The 16,578-nt window shown below is 40.3% G+C and overlaps 2 protein-coding genes across 3 annotated transcripts in view; one reads left to right on the top strand and one right to left on the bottom strand.

Annotated features, from left to right (window-relative positions):
* Positions 1-2,079: 2,079 nt before the first annotated feature.
* On the bottom strand, positions 2,080-4,928 carry LOC106607701 (ubiquitin-conjugating enzyme E2 D4). Of its 2 annotated transcripts, none has more exons than XM_014204955.2 (7): positions 4,726-4,928; positions 4,034-4,097; positions 3,797-3,828; positions 3,364-3,441; positions 3,144-3,249; positions 2,844-2,895; positions 2,080-2,503 (listed from the first exon to the last, which is right to left on the bottom strand). In XM_014204955.2, exons 1-7 carry the CDS (start codon positions 4,897-4,899, stop codon positions 2,458-2,460), a joined length of 552 nt encoding a protein of 183 aa, XP_014060430.1. In that variant the 5' UTR covers positions 4,900-4,928; the 3' UTR covers positions 2,080-2,457. The 2 variants fall into 2 exon arrangements, with proteins under 2 accessions (XP_014060430.1, XP_014060422.1); XM_014204947.2 differs by having other exon boundaries at positions 2,844-2,937; positions 4,726-4,926.
* A 7,976-nt stretch (positions 4,929-12,904) lies between these two features.
* rgs7a (regulator of G protein signaling 7a) overlaps positions 12,905-16,578 on the top strand; it is a 126,018-nt gene continuing 122,344 nt past the window's right edge. Inside the window, exons 1-2 of the mRNA XM_014204935.2 lie at positions 12,905-13,119; positions 14,009-14,124. Coding sequence (XP_014060410.1) covers positions 14,047-14,124 — 78 coding nt within the window. The 5' untranslated portion in view covers positions 12,905-13,119; positions 14,009-14,046. The remainder of the gene's footprint in view (positions 13,120-14,008; positions 14,125-16,578) is intronic.

Genomic DNA, 16,578 nt, shown 5'->3' with positions numbered 1-16,578 from the left:
AGAAAGGACAATGGGAGAATCTCAATTGCATGGTCCTCGCGTAGTCTCTCCTCACCTCCTTCTCAGAACCATTGGAGAAGAAGCTCAGAGTGGTGGGACCTCTGTCTATCTGATTCAATGGGTTTTGAGGAGGCGGCAAGAAAAGAGAACTCAAGGAGTAGGCCTATGCAATTGGGATTCTCTCAATTACATGTAAGAAAGGGAGGATAGAAAAGAGGCTACATTTATGAAAGTGGACAGCATTTGGGGGGTAATAGAGGTGTTTCAGTATCAATTAAAAGCTGTGCAGACTCCTTTAATTAGATTTTCACCAAGAGCTTGGAATGTCCTCAAATCAATTTGACAAGGACATTGAGAGGGTCTAGTGAAAGGTTGTCATTTTTAAACAGACAGTGTTATCTAATCCTCTACAAAGTCTTATTGACGATTTCACAAGTGCCAGGTAGAGTGGGACACAAATGTATTTCTAATGACAAAAGTGTCCGCTTCATGTACTTAAGTGTGCCACTAACACTGAAAGACACGCTTCAGCAAAAGTAGGGTTATGATGTTTTAGGGGTTGTAGTGTCCACTGAATAATGTCTTGTTTCATTTAAAAAAAAATGTAGATTTTACCTTAATTGAACTAATCACTTGATTTGTGGTAGAGTGATTTATCTACCAAAAAGTGTCCCACCAATGCAGACTTCAGCTTATGTCTTCTATTCATGAAACATTTAGGAAGCAATTCACATTCTAAAGCATCCTGAGGCAGTGGGCCCAAATTACATTCAGCCAAGGCCCCTTTTTTTCTTGAGTGGTATGTCGGGAGGCCAGAACATAAATAATATATATACACTGCAAAATAACCGCAAGAAGCCCAAACAGATATAGTACTTGAAAACAATCATTTCAAACCTTGATTACATTGGGATATGAGCACATATGCCTCTATTTATCCATGGGAATACTTAGGAACAGATTTCCTAAATAAATTAAAATCACAGCCGATTTCCTGGTGATTTTATAGTCCTTTGGCCAACAATGAATATATATTTTTTTTTGCTCAGAAAACTTTGGGGGCCAAATAAAAATCACCCGCAGCCACCTATTGGAACCCTGCAATACAGGAACAAGAGCCTTAATCTTTCAACTGCTTCTGTACAAGTTGATACCGTGAGATAACATGTTCAATACCAGTAAAGATAGTTGAATTACCTCAGAAATTGAATCATTTATGGGCAATTTCATTTAGGCCTACATTTTACAGCTCTATTCCACAGCAATTCATGTAGTGCATAGGCTACATCAAGGGGACTGAACAAACAGTATGCATATTTTATTATAATTCAATGTTTAAGTTCACAATGTCAACGTTTAACCTCACATAGGCCTAGAGAGCCTCTGTAAAGTCAGAATTCCCTGTCAAATAATTAAACCTGAAAGTTGCTGAAGTAAGCAAATGTACCATGCCATTAACTGTGGAGGTATTGATTAGGAAAAACAAGCTAACTGCAATTGAGTGGTGTTATTTGCCATTAAACTGAGCATAGCAGGTAAATGCTGTCATCTAGTGGTGAAGTAAAAAAAAATGGCATGGGGACAATTTCTGGAATCTGCTGCCGACCAGAAAAAGCCTTAGATCTGAAAGAAAAGGACAGGTGTAAAAAGCAATGTGCTAGAAGCCCCAATTTCCCCTCTGATACGCTAAGAGGGTGCTTTTTGATATTGCCATAATGTAGCTTCCTTTTCAATCACTTCAGTTAAAGGGTTGATGCACAATGGGAAAGAAATACTGCACTTCTCTAAACACTAAGGCCCAGAACTGGAAATCACAATACAACTCATCTCTAGTATTACATTTTAGTCATTTAGCAGACGCTCTTATCCAGAGTGACTTACAGTAGTGAATGAATATATTTCATAAATTGTTTTCTCTGTACTGGTCCCCCGCGGGAATCGAACCCACAACCCTGGCGTTGCATTTACATTTACGTAATTTAGCAGACGCTCTTATCCAGAGCGACTTACAAACACCATGCTCTACCAACTGAGCCACAATACAACTCATCTCTAGTATCACAATAAAGACAAGATCCATTCGTTTTACTTTTTAATGCAAAATAATAAAAATAGATTAAGTATAGCTTGATACTATACAATAAAAATATCTAAAAGAAAGAAAAAAAAATATCTATAAGATGAGGGATGGGGACTGGATTCATACATATATATATTTTTAAATCTTTATGGCCATCTCAGCAATAACTGAACAATAATTTATATAACATTGGGAATGTCAAAGAAAATAATGAGTTCAAAGCATAAAAACAGTTAATTTGGGCACAGAAAGTGCTTCCCATATAAAACACTTTCTTGAACCAGTGTGGATGAGGGGTGGCAACAGTACTTTGTTTTCAGAAGTGTCCAGGAAATGAATTTGCTTAATCTTTTTCCGTTGTCTCAAACTTCAGTCCTTTACATTGCATACTTTTGAGTCCAATCTCTTGCTAATCTGTTGTACCTGTAAAAACAAAAGAAAATGAAAACCAGGTTTAACAAAGATTGCGCAATCTACAGCCAAAATGTACATTCAGCCAGTCTTGTTGTTTCAGCAGCTATATCATTATACAGTAGATATCCTGGTACGAGTGTCTACTTTCAGAATATGTTTATTCTATAATTGACTAGAAGCTGTAAACATGAAAGAAATGCAGTTAACCCACTGTTCCTAGGCCGTCATTGAAAATAAGAATTTGTTCTTAACTGACTTGCCTAGTTAAATAAAAGGTAAAATAAAAAAATATACACACATTTTCCTGCTAAAAGAGGGATGGGGTTTGTATGTGTGAGAGTTAACTTACTTTTCTTTGTCCTGCTTGTAGATGTGTGCTATGTCTGGGACTAGGGGGTCATCTGGGTTTGGGTCACATAGCAAAGAACATATGGACAATAAAACTGGAAGAACAAAAAGGTGAGGATAACCAGGATGAGTTTATTCTGCAATTACACCATCACAATATTGTCAAGGGCAACAGTTGAACAAATTAGGAAAACATTTGAGATGCATTTTGCTTTAATTATTTTATATTGTGCAATTAGGGTAGAAACAAGACAAAAGAAAGTTGGTTTACAAACTGTGAATGTAAGCCAGTTTGTCTTACCTTTCGAAACTGTAAGTGCTGGGGACCACTGTGACCTCAGAATGTCCAGACAGATGCTACCATTACTGTTTATGTTTGGGTGATAGATTTTCGTTGTGAAGGCTACCTATGGAAAGACGATACATGCAGAGAAAAAATGTCAGGCCTAAATATGTGGTTGAGGGTGCTATACACCCAGGGGAATATTGAGTAATAACAGGAGCTGTGAGGTGTTTCTAACCTTTGGTGGTTTGAAGGGATAGTCTGTGGGGAAGTGAATGGTGAGGAAGAACACTCCTCCCTGATATGGGCTGTCAGTCTAAAAGAGGGGTGAAAGGTGAATTGTTAAACCAGTGATGTGAACCATAAAGTAACATCCAATACTCCATATAATGTTAAAGCCCACAGTCAACCTCACTTTATGTGTCATTGTTTACAGCAACAAGAATGTGATGGGGGTTTACTGGAGACGATACACATCCAAGCATATCATGTAAGTAACTCGGTTACAGAAGGCTATACAGTAAGACAAGGAGACACTTGTTCCTTTGGTGGTGCAAAAAGGTTGAGCTTGTAACAAATGGGATCAATGCAGAATAAAGAGCTTCTACCAGCAATCAACATAATGTTGACAATTATACTAGAAAAAAATGTGAATTTAGAAAAGGGCTTACAGGTCCCATGATGGTGGCTTGCCAATGAAACACTAAAATAAAGATGAGACAGAATAAATCATAATTATTGACAATAATACAACGCAAATAGTAATCTAAAAGGAATGAGTTGACCAAGTAAACTCCCCTTCATGTCCTATCAACTGAGTCACATACAAAGTCCGTATTCATCCAATTTTATTTCTGCATTAATATTTGTTTATTTGGGGTGGCCACAACAACTCTACTGGAACTTACAGTCCTCTCCAACTGGTCCGGCTGAGCATTGAGCAGGAGGGTCCCTTTGCAAGTCATGCAACTCCTGTTAAAAAAAAGCAACAAAACAAAGCATGGTTGCACAATGAATTCTGTATAGGGGGGAAATTCCATACATGTACATTGACTACTTAACAATGTTGTTACTTTGAGAAGTCAGTCTTGTGGTCTATGACTTTATACAGATTCAAGGAGGCCTTGCTATAGCTAGCTTATATCTGCAGATTGGAAATGATCCCCATATCAATAACTTACTGCAAAATTTAATGAATGACATAATTTAAGGCGCATTGATGATATGTTATGTTGAAATATACACTGAAAGTTAACCAAGCAGATATACAATAGGCCACTCGTGATGATCGCGGTTCCAGAAGCGTTTTTATTAAGGCCCACATTGCCTACCATAGACAGGAATAACCAGAACAGCGACATAACTACCGAAAGTTAGCTAATTTAGCCAGTTACTGATTGATCATTAATTAGTTACTGATTGACTGATGCTGGTAGTTAACGTAACTAGCTAGCTAACGTTAACTAGGCTACCTAGTTGAAGAACAGAGCATACAGACCAATAGCCACTAGCTAACGTTATGCTATCGTTGGATTTTGTCAGGACATCGACCAACCGTTTATTAGCATGACGACGTAAAAACATTTATGGACACACTTACCTTCTGTATTCTTTTCAAAGCCATGTCAGCCCCCTGCTTTAGATGTATGGTGCAACGACTGGACACTGTCAGTTGTATGCCCGTTTCTCGGTTCAGCTCACAAAAATTAGTTTTGAGATATGTATGATTTCTTTTGTTTCCGCTTTTTGTTCGAGGAAGCAAACCGTTGTGCATTCTGGGGATTGAAGTTTTAACTTCTAACATCAGCCTGTTAAAGTGACAGTACACTCTGGACAGCTGCAAGTAACATATTGGGCGCGTCCTCAGCCCAGGCGTTGCTGACGTATGCCAGATATTACAAGGCCTGGGTAGGTATTTGAAGAATCAGCAAACCATGTAATAGTGTACCCAAGAATGCAATGGTAACTGAACTAAATGACTATCGCCCCGTTGCACTCACTTCTCTCCTCATGAAGTGCTTTGAGAGACTAGTCAAGGATCATATCAGCTCCACCTTACCTGTCACCCTAGAGACTCGCTTCAATTTGCTTACTGCCCCAATAGGTCCACAGACGATGCAATCTCCATCACACTGCACACTGCCCTATCCCATCTGGACAAGAGGAATACCTATGTAAGAATGTGGCCCTAGGTCTGAAACCCTCCCTGTGAAACTGTATTCTTTTCTACTGTGTTTTAGTCAATTCCTCTCCGACATTGCTCGTCTGAATATTTATAGTTCTTCATTCCTTTATTTTACTTTTCGATTTGTGTGTATTGTTGTGATTTGTTAGATATTACCCTCACTGTAGGAGCTTGGAATACAAGCATTTCACTGCACCCGCAATAACATCTGCTAAATATGTGTATGTGAAAATTCAATGGAGCGAGACGCGTACAAGGCAAACAGGGTTGAGCTCCGCAAATCCATTAAGGACGGAAAAAGACAATACAAATCCAAACATTAATCGATGTTCGACAACTCAGACTAGCGACGGATGGTTATCACGGAATACAAAGACAAATCCAGCTGTGTTGTGCCCACAAAAGCCTCCCTCCCAGAGGAGCTTAACACATTCTATGCTTGCTTTGAGGCAGACGAGCCTGAGCCATCCAGGAAAGCTCTCGCTGCTCTGGATTACCAGGTGCTTTTTCTCTCCAAGGCTGACATGAGGAAAACTCTGAAAAGAGTGAATATTCACAAAGCCGCACTGACTCTTTACACACTGCTAGCTTAAGCCGGAAGCCAGCCGGACCAATGTGTGTGAGGAAACACTGTACAGCTGGTGAACAAAATCAGCGTGCATGCGCCTGGCCCACCACAAGGAGTCACTAGAGCACGATGAGACAAGGACAGCCCGGCCGGCCAAACCCTCCCCTAACATGGATGACACTGGGCCAATTGTGTGCCACCTCATGGGTCTCCCGGTCGCAGCCGGCTGCGACACAGCCTAGGATCGAACCCGAGTCTGTAGTGACGGCTCTAGCACTACGATACAGTGCCTTAGACCGCTGCACCACTCGGGAGGCCCAGATCATGCTTTTCTACACAGTTAGAAAAACGTTTCTCTCATTGATCTTTCCTGACTGAGCGGACCTACTACATACAGTTGAAGTCGGAAGTTTACATACACCTTAGCCAAATACATTTAAACTCAGTTTTTCACAATTCCTGACATTTAATTCTAATTAAAATTCCCTGTCTTAGGTCAGTTACGATCAACACTTTATTTTAAGAATGTGAAATGTCAGAATAGTAGAGAGTGATTGATTTCAGCTTATATTTCTTTCATCACGTTCCCAGAGGGTCAGAAGTTTACATACACTCAATTAGTATTTGGTAGCATTGCCTTTAAATTGTTTAACTTGGGTCAAACATTTCGGGTAGCCTTCCACAAGCTTCCCACAATAAGTTGGGTGAATTTGGGCCCATTCCTCCTGACAGAGCTGGTGTAACTGAGTCAGGTTTGTAGGCCTCCTTGCTCGCATATGATTTTTCAGTTCTGCCCACAAATTTTCTATGGGATTGAGGGCAGGGCTCTGTGATGGCCCCTCCAATACCTTGACTTTGTTGTCCTTAAGCCATTTTGCCACAACTTTGGAAGTATGCTTGGGGTCATTGTCCATTTGGAAGACCCATTTGTGACCAATCTTTAACTTCCTGACTGATGTCTTGAGATGTTCAATATAGCCACATAATTTTCCTCCGTCATGATGCCATCTATTTTGTGAAGTGCACCAGTCCCTCCTGCAGCAAAGCACCCCCACAACATGATGTTGCTACCCCCGTGCTTCACGGTTGGGATGGTGTTCTTCGGCTTGCAAGCCTCCCCCTTTTTCCTCCAAACATAACGATGGTCATTTACGTCCAAACAGTTCTATTTTTGTTTCATCAGACCAGAGGACATTTCTCCAAAAAGTACAATCTTTGTCCCCATGTGCAGTTGCAAACCGTAGTCTGGCTTTTGTATGGTGGTTTTGGAGCAGTGGCTTCTTCCTTGATGAGTGACCCCATTTCAGGTTATGTCGATATAGGACTCGTTTTACTGTGGATATAGATACTTTTGTACCTGTTTCTTCCAGCATCTTTACAAGGTCCTTTGCTGTTGTTCGGGGATTGATTTGCACTTTTCACACCAATGTACGTTCATCTCTAAGAGACAGAACACGTCTCCTTCCTGAGCGGTATGACGGCTGCATGTTCCCATGGTGTTTATACTTGCATACTACTGTTTGTACAGATGAACGTGGTACCTTCAGGCGTTTGGAAATTTCTCCCAAGGATGAACCAGACTTGTGAAGGTCTACAATTTTTTTTCTGAGGTCTTGGCTGATGTCTTTTGATTTTCCCATGATGTCAAGCAAAGAGGCACTGAGTTTGAAGGTAGGCATGGGAATACATCCACAGGTACACCTCCAATTGACTCAAATGATGTCAATTAGCCTATAAGAAGCTTCTAAAGCCATTACATAATATTCTGGAATTTTCCAAGCTGTTTAAAGGCACAGTCAACTTAGTGTTTTTTATTTTATTTTTCATTTCACTTTTATTTAACCAGGTAGGCTATTTGAGAACAAGTTCTCATTTGCAACTGCGACCTGGCCAAGATAAAGCAAAGCAGTTCGACACATACAACAACACAGAGTTACACATGGATTAAACAAACATACAATCAAAAATACAGTAAAATCTATATGCAGCATGTGCAAATGAGGTAGGATAAGAGAGGTGAGGCAATAAATAGGCCGTGGTGGCGAAGTAATTACAATATAGCAATTAAACACTGGAATGGTAGGATGTGCAGAAGATTTATGTGCAAGTAGAGATACTGGGGTGCAAAGGAGCTAGATAAATAAATAAATACAGTATGGGGATGAGGTAGATTGGATGGGCTAATTACAGATGAGCTATGTACAGGTGCAGTGATCTGTGAGCTGCTCTGACAGCTGGTGCTTAAAGCTAGTGAGGGAGAAATGAGTCTCCAGCTTCAGAGATTTTTGCAGTTCGTTCCAGTCATTGGCTGCAGGGAACTGGAAGGACTGGAAGTGTATGTAAACTTCTGACCCACTGGAATTGTGATACAGTAAATTATAAGTGAAACAATCTGTCTGTAATCAATTGTTGGAAAAATTACTTGTGTCATGCACAAAGTAGATGAACTAACCGACTTGCCAAAACTATAGTTTGTTAACAAGAAATTTGTGGAGTGGTTGAAAAATTAGTTTTAATGACTCCAACCTAAGTGTATGTAAACTTCCGATTTCAACTGTAGATCTAATTGTGTAAAGATAAGTCAAATAAGGCACGTCTGGCATTTTCTAAAACTATGTCTGGCTAGCAGTAATCACTATTCTATTATCATTGCACTTGTTTGGGAAGTGTTCTGTCTTGAACCACCAGATGGCTCTAATGTTCTTTACTGTGTGAATTCCCTGAACTGTGTATGATCCTGTGAAAAAACACAGACATCTGAAATAAAAGAACATAAGCTTAAAGTACATCCTCCATTGTTTGATCAAATATAGAGGAAAAATGTATTGCATTTGTTTTTCTATTGAAAAATGAATAAAAAATAAAACGAAAACAGGGCTTTTTTATAATGAGCAAAGACTTTGTTTTCATCTTGGTCATACGATAAATATTTGCATACATTTTGCAGCGAACAGTGATAGCATCTACCTCCAGAGCTCCATATGGTCCCCCTAGGACTGCTGCACTCAGTTGTAGCTGACTTTTGTGGATAGATCAGTCTTGGCAAGTGGGTAAGAAGGATGCAGGGAATGTGACATATGTTAAACCCACAGGGTTCTCTCACAGGATGGGCTACAATTCTCAGAAGGTACCCAGGTGGCCCAGTTGACCAGGCATGACTCTGTAGTTAATTATACGGAGGTGTTCAATATAGGGAGATCCCTCAGTAACATGCAGTCAATACTGCATAGAGGCAGTGCTTGACTTGGGTAGGAGCTCACCGGAACTGAGTACGGCACCTCGAATAGATATGGAATGATGGGAGAGGGAGAAAGGGTTTTAAAAGACTGTTCTGCTTGATGAAGTGAGAGGCTCCTAGATATGATTGTAGACAAACTGTTGGTGATAGATTTCCAGTTCTAGGCATCCTGGGTTAACTGCATGCACCCTAAACATAATGTCTATGGAAATACAAAGTATCAGTGGATTTATACATGCCAACAAATGTATGATACTGTGCAAGTTGTACTGACAGTCTTCAAGGACCATCTTATTGGATAATTCTGATCCTTTGAAAACATTTTTTAATTACATGACGTTTAGGGGAAATATGAAAGTGAGATGGAGGAACAGGGTGTGGGTTGGGATGAGACACATGAGTCTTGAAGCTCATTTCTGTGAAAATCCTTTGCACTCTGACAGTGGTGTGCCTCCCAGTCAAAGATGCTGCAGCTAAAGAGGTTGTTCATTATTTCTGGATATTCAGGACTGAGAACAATGCATTTATTTGACCATAGCAGCAAACAGGACTGAAGACAGAAAAAAAGTTAGTACACAGTGTCAGCTAAACCCGAAAACTATACATACTGTGCATGCATAATGAAGTAAATGGAGATGTATTGTAGGCAACCAAGTTCTGGGACACTGAAAAGTCCATGGAGAATATGAGCACCTCCTCCCAGCTGCCCACTGCACTGAGGCTAGGAAACAATGTCACCACCGATAAATCTACGATAATCGAGAATTTCAATAAGCATTTCTCTATGGCTGGTCATGCTTTCCACCTTGCTACCCCTACCCCGGTCAACAGCTCTGGACCCCCCACAGCAACTTGCCCAAGCCTCCCCCATTTCTCCTTCACCCAAATCCAGATAGTTGATGTTCTGAAAGAGCAGAGGATCCCTACAAATCATGCTGGCCTAGACAATCTGGACCCTCTCTTTCTAAAATTATCTGCCGCAATTGTTGCAACCCTATTACTAGCTTGTTCAACCTCTCTTTCGTATCGTCTGAGATCCCTAAAGATTGGAAAGCTGCCGTGGTCATCCCCCTCTTCAAAGGGGAGACACTCTTGAACCAAACTGTTACAGACCTATATCTATCCTACCCTGCCTTTCAAAGGCTTCAAAAGCCAAGTTAACAAACAGACCATTTTGAATCCCACCGTACCTTCTCTGCTATGCAATCTAGTTTCCGAGCTGGTCATGGGTGCACCTCAGCCACACTCAAGGTCCTAAACGATATCATAACCGCCATCGATAAAATAAAATACTGTGGAGCTGTCTTCATCGACCTGGCCAAGGCTTTCGACTCTGTTAATCACGGCATTCTTATTGGCAGACTCAACGGCTTTGGTTTCTCAAATGACTGCCTCGCCTGGTTCACCAACTACTTCTCTGATAGAGTTCAGTGTGTCAAATCGGAGGGCCTGTTGTCCGGACCTCTGGCAGTCTCTTTGGGGGTGCCACAGGGTTTAATTCTCAGGCCGACTCTTTTCTGTGTATAAATCAATGATGTCGCTCTTGCTGCTGGTGACTCTCTGATCCACCTCTATGCAGACGACACCATTCTGTATACCGTAATTTCCAGACTATAAGCCACAACTTTTTTCCCACGCTTTGAACCTCGCGGCTTAACAATGACGCGGCTAATATATGGATTTTTCCCGCTTTCAATTTTTTTTCCAAAAAACAAACACATTGTGATGTGCTCAGTTTTTTGGCGGCATGAAGCTTTCATTAGACCAATGAAATTGCCGAACGGGTTAAGGTCAAACAACTTTTTTGTTTACTGTTTAGATTAAATCGAGCGCTCTCAAACTTCCCATCATTCGGATTATGGTAGTCATTTTGTCACCCTGATTCCTGGGGGCACAACAAAATATTTGCAGCCACTCGACATCAGTGTAAATCGTGCATTTAAGGTGGCGCTCCGTGTTCAGTGGGATGCTTGGATGACAAGTGGGGAGAAATCCTTCACTAACATGGGCCGCATGCGAAGAGCAACTTATGGTCAAGTCTGCCAGTGGGTCCTGACAGCATGGAGCATTGTCAAAAAATCCAATATCATCAACGGGTTTCGAAAGGCTGGACTGCTGCGTGTTGAAGAAGGCTCAGCGGGGGATTTGCCTCCGGATGAAAGTGACGAGAGCGACAATGAAAACGATCCAATATCGGATGAAGCAATTCTGAGGCTATTCAACTCCGACACCGAAGGAGATGACTTCAGTGGTTTCAGTGCACAGGAGGAGGAAGATAGTGACCAATGACTTTCTTGGTAGGCTACGGTTTACTGCTAATTTTTTATTTTTTGTTACAAGCCGTGTTTCGTTAAAGCCTATTTATTTTTGTTACTTGCCGTGTTTTGAGCCTATTTATTTTTGTTACAAGCCGTGTTTCGTTAAAGCCTGTGTAAAGTTAATTTGTTTCAATGTACCGGTAGGCACCTGCGGCTCATGTGTGGCTTATTTATGTTCAAAATATATATATTTTTTAAATTCAGTGGGTGCGGCTTATAATCACGTGCGCTTAATAGTCCGGAAATTACGGTACTTCTGGCCCTTCTTTGGACACTGTGTTAACAAACCTCCAGACGAGCTTCAATGCCATACAACACTCCTTCCGTGGCCTCCAACTGTTCTTAAATGATAGTAAAACTAAATGCATGCTCTTCAACCAATCGCTGCCCGCACCCGCCCGCCCGCCTAGCATCACTACTCTGGACAGTTCTAACTTAGAATATGTGGACAACTACAAATACCTAGGTGTCTGGTTAGACTGTAATCTCTCCTTCTAGACTCACATTAAGCATCTCCATTCCAAAATTAAATCTAGAATCGGCTTCCTATTTTGCAACAAAGCCTCCTTCACTCTTGCTACCAAACATACCCTCGTAAAACTGACTATCCTACCGATCCTTGACTTCGGCGATGTCAATTACAAAATAGCCTCCAACACTCTACTCAGCAAATTGGATGCAGTCTATCACAGTGCCATCCGTTTTGTCACCAAAGCCCCATATATAGCTTACCGATCATTGCACCTGTACACAGCCTGTCTGAAAATAGCCCACCCAACTACCTCATCCCCATATTGTTATTTATTTTTTTGCTCCTTTGCACCCCAGTATCTCTACTTGCACATTCATCTTCTGTGCATCGATCACTCCAGTGTTTAATTGCTAAGTTGTAAATATTTCACCACTATGGCCTATTTATTGCCTTACCTCCCTAATCTTAATACATTTGCACACACTGTATATAGATTTTTCTATAGTGTTATTGACTGTATGTTTGTTGATCCCATGTGTAACTCTGTGTTGTTTGTGTCGCACTGCTTTGCTTTATCTTGGCCAGCTCGCAGTTGTAAATGAGAACTTGTTCTCAACTGGCCTACCTGGTTAAATAAAGGTGAAAAAAATGAAAAGAAAAGAGATTTAATGACCTAAATGCTAATCAGATATCTCTAGGCTATGTCAATATGATTAACATTCTAGAAATGTATGCTTAGAAAAGACAAATTAAAATGGCTCTTGAATATGCGAAATGTAACAGTGTGTACAGAAATATAAGCAATACATAAAGTCTACAGGGATACATTTATTTATTGGTTTTGGTCGGGACTCATTACAATAATATATGCAATTTACTAAATGTGTATTCCCAATCATCATCGTTACTGTTTTATAACAACAACATAGCGCTATCCTACTTCAAACTGACGGTCCCCTGTAAATTTACCAGATAGGGGAGTGGATTTCTTGGATCGATGCACGTTCACGTTATTCTGCGCGTCCATGCTTCAGCATCATTGTGGAGAGGAGGGAAGCGGTAAAAGTAACAACCAAGTCTGCATCGTTTGCCTGCCTTTTCCCATTGCCAATGAATTGTCCTCGCATTCCTATGTCTTCCAGTTGACATACTGCACGCACGGCACACCAGTTCTGCAAAGAAACAGGATATTCGCAGGCTGTGCGTTTTTCAGGTAAATCATCAAAGAACGATTTCTTATGTACTTATTTTCATTTTATTCGCCATAGATTAACGGTCGATAAAGGGAGCGGGCATTTTTGCAGTATCTGTCCATGCTCCTGATATCATAGGGGTCTTGTCTTGAAGGAGACATTTCATTGACTATTAGCTATGCGATGATGAGAGCTTTGTCTTTATCGGAAGAATCCTTGAAAGGATGTTGTGGGTATCTTTGGGGGTGACGATAAAGATGCTGAACCTCGAATGCACACAGAATACCCTCGAACATTTCTCACCGTCTGTAATTAAACGGTCTTTTGTATCCTTTATACTTACGTTTTATCTTACAATGACACTAAATGAAATATTTGTGTAACAACTCGGGCCTATTTTCGATTTAGAGCTTGGGTGCACGTTATCTTGCCACGGTGTGTGCTGCCTTCTCGGATCCCCGGCTATTGAATTCTCCAATGTCAATAAGCACTATCCTATAGCAGTCATCTTAGGCTACATATGATAAAGAATACAGAAATCAATAATGTCTTTGTATCAGCTTTCATTTAAGCTAGACATTATGCATTTGTTTAATAAGGTGGAATACTGAAGGAATTAATAATGACAGAAGACAAAAATAATAATGATGACGATCACATCACTGTAATTACTACTAGTTGTACTAAAATGAACCAGCCATAACATGTCGTTAATACATCAATTAGTTGATCACCATTAACATTTCTACCATGTTAGCCTATGATTAAAAACAGACTCACAACTGATAGGTTATTTAAATGTGCATAGCTATGCAAAGGAGAGAGTTGCATTGGGCATTTTGTTTTTTGTGGATTCTTCTATAATGTATCCATGTTATAATGTTCTCCACTGTCCAATCTCTACTTCAGCACCTGATCATTGCTGACACTGTTCACCCTTCTGGATCATGGCACAGACCAACAGCGTGGGGCAGGGGAGCAATGGAGTAGCCGATGAATCGCCGAACATGATTGTATACAGAAAGGTAAGATGTGCAGAACAGTGCTTAACCCTTTACACTCGTGGGAATTGGCCTATATGGATAGGGCAGAACTGAAATGTTTCTTACAGAAGAAGTATGAAATGCATAACCATGGTAGCAGTTGAAAATGAGCAGTTTGTATATTATGGAAAAATTATTAGACCAAAGGTGAGAACACAACAGTTGACATGACCAAGACTGAATCCAAACATTGCACTGTTGATGTTGTGTGCATTTTACATTTATTGTACTTTGTGTTGAATTTGTTGATATCTGAAAATATTCTGGATACATTCAGTAACATGATAAGAATATTCCTGGAAAATAAGGGGTAGGTGCAACAAGACAAAACAATTAAAAGGGTTTGAGTGAGAGGACTAACTGGTGTCTCCAAGTGTGCACCGTTCCTAAGTCATTTCAATGCACTTTTATGACTCAAAGAAGAGTCTTCAACTATAAGGTGCTTTTTTGAGCTATCCTAAAAGTGCTGTTTAGGAACTAGAGGAAGCACACTTGAAGTTGTTTTGTTTGGAACACAACACTGGATCCCCACCATCAAACAATTACTGTTGTTGTTTACGAAGTCCAAAAACAGTCAATTATAAATTGTAATCTGGGTCAGGTGGGCATCATTTGAAAGCTTGTTCTATTGCTAACATGACTAGCTAAATTATACAATTCAATATTGCAGTGTTAGGCTTTCACAATGCAATTCAGGGAAACAAATCATAATTTCTTTGTGCATAGAAAGGAGTCGTTAGTCCAAATTTCTTCACAATAGACAAACATAGGATCATTCTGTTCAGAACAACCCAGTGTATGACACCATGTCATCTTGTAACTGTATATCAAACATAGTGATAATAAACGTTGACACTCTATATGACATGCATTTTATGCTATGGAAATGTGAAGTGCACATTTGGACTCAAAGGTGTTTGTCTTGCTTGTATGACATCAAAGCTGTATTTATTATAATCCTCAACGTCTCTTCTTCGAAAATACATAGTCCTCTTAATTTACAGTATTTCCCTCACTCAGACAACAAAACATTTGCAAAAGTTGCCTGATTAGGAGAAGGGATAGGGGCAACTTCTTGTTGCACAAGGTGCTCAAGTTCAGAACGGCTGTCAGTCAAAACCCACACAGCGCTGTGAAGCGCAGAGACAGGGCTCTGACATCATGTATAGCTCGTTACTGTACAGCTACTGCATTCCAATATAGGCATGTATCAGTGCCCAAATCAGCCATTTTCAACCTGTATACGGGTACGAGTGTAAAGAGTTAAATTGGGTGAAAACCCATTCAACCTCAGTGCACTTTGGTGTGCTGTACTTTAGTAGTGACACCTTCCCTGTGGCTCAGTTGGTAGAGCATGGTGTTTGCAACGCCAGCATGGTGTGTGCAACGCCAGGGTTGTGGGTTCGATTCCCACGGGGTGCCAGTACAATTATATATATTTTTTAAATGCATGAAATGTATGCATTCACTACTGTAAGTCGCTCTGGATAAGAGCGTCTGCTAAATGACTAAAATGTAAAATGTAAAATGTTATAGGCTGATACAAATTCAATGCTAAAGGCTACACATGTAGAACTAAAAGGCTTTGACTGTACTGGAATTATGTCCATGATTTGGTGTTGTAGCGTGAGCTAGCTATGTGTGCTTCAAATGAGCATGTGACAGGGGTGTCACCGGGTGCACAGTTGCAAATGACTGTCACTGGGTGCACAGTTGCAAACATGCATAGACAGACACTTGTGCTTGCGTGCTGACACACTCAGGTCACATGCTCTGGTTTGCTCTGGTTCTATATGTATGACATTCAGCCATTTTGAACCAATTGAGTTACATATTTTGGAGCAAAAGAAAGGAAATGGCAATAGAATGTCTAGTATGTTGTCAATGCAGTATTTCTTTAGATTCAGCTGTGGAATCTAGTCCATCAATGCAACTCCCCCCTGAGAAAGATACATGTATTGATGTTCTGTCATGATATATTCTTACTGGAATATATTCTTAATTCAAGCTTCAAAATAGCTTGAAAAACATTATGAAAAGTAACGAGCCCTTTCCCAACAATGCAAAGTAAAACATTTAGAAAAATGTGCAAAAAAAATTACAAAAACAAACAGTAACACAATAAAATAACAATAACGAGACTATATACATGGAGTATGTGCAGGGGTACGAGGTAGTTGAGGTAATTGAGGTACTATGTACATGTAGGTAGGGATAAAAGTGACTAGGCAATCAGGATAGATATAAACAGAGTAGCAGCAGTGTATGTGAAGAGTATGAAAGAGTGTGAAAGTGTGTCTATTTGTGAGTGTGTGTGTGTGGCGTCAATATGCATTTGTGTGTGTGTTTTGTGTGTGTGAGCGTATGTAGTGTGTGGAAGTGTCAGTGTTGTATGTGTGAGTGTGTGGGTAAAGTCTAGTGAGTGTGCATAGAGCC

This window comes from Salmo salar, chromosome ssa01 (genome assembly GCF_905237065.1).
Source record: "Salmo salar chromosome ssa01, Ssal_v3.1, whole genome shotgun sequence".
Lineage (NCBI taxonomy): Eukaryota > Metazoa > Chordata > Actinopteri > Salmoniformes > Salmonidae > Salmo > Salmo salar.
The sequence above is the reverse complement of the archived record's forward strand: the minus strand, read 5'-3'. Positions and strand labels throughout refer to the sequence as shown.

Bases quoted from the DNA above. Each gene is read 5' to 3' on its own strand.
- LOC106607701 (XM_014204947.2), bottom strand. From the start codon at position 4,899: ATGCACAACGGTTTGCTTCCTCGAACAAAAAGCGGAAACAAAAGAAAT. The intron at 3,829-4,033 runs GTAAGTTCCAGT...TCTTTATTTTAG, and splicing joins CGGACCAGTTGGAGAGGACT to TGTTTCATTGGCAAGCCACC. The intron at 2,504-2,843 runs GTAAGTTAACTC...TTGTTTTTACAG, and splicing joins TACAAGCAGGACAAAGAAAA to GTACAACAGATTAGCAAGAG.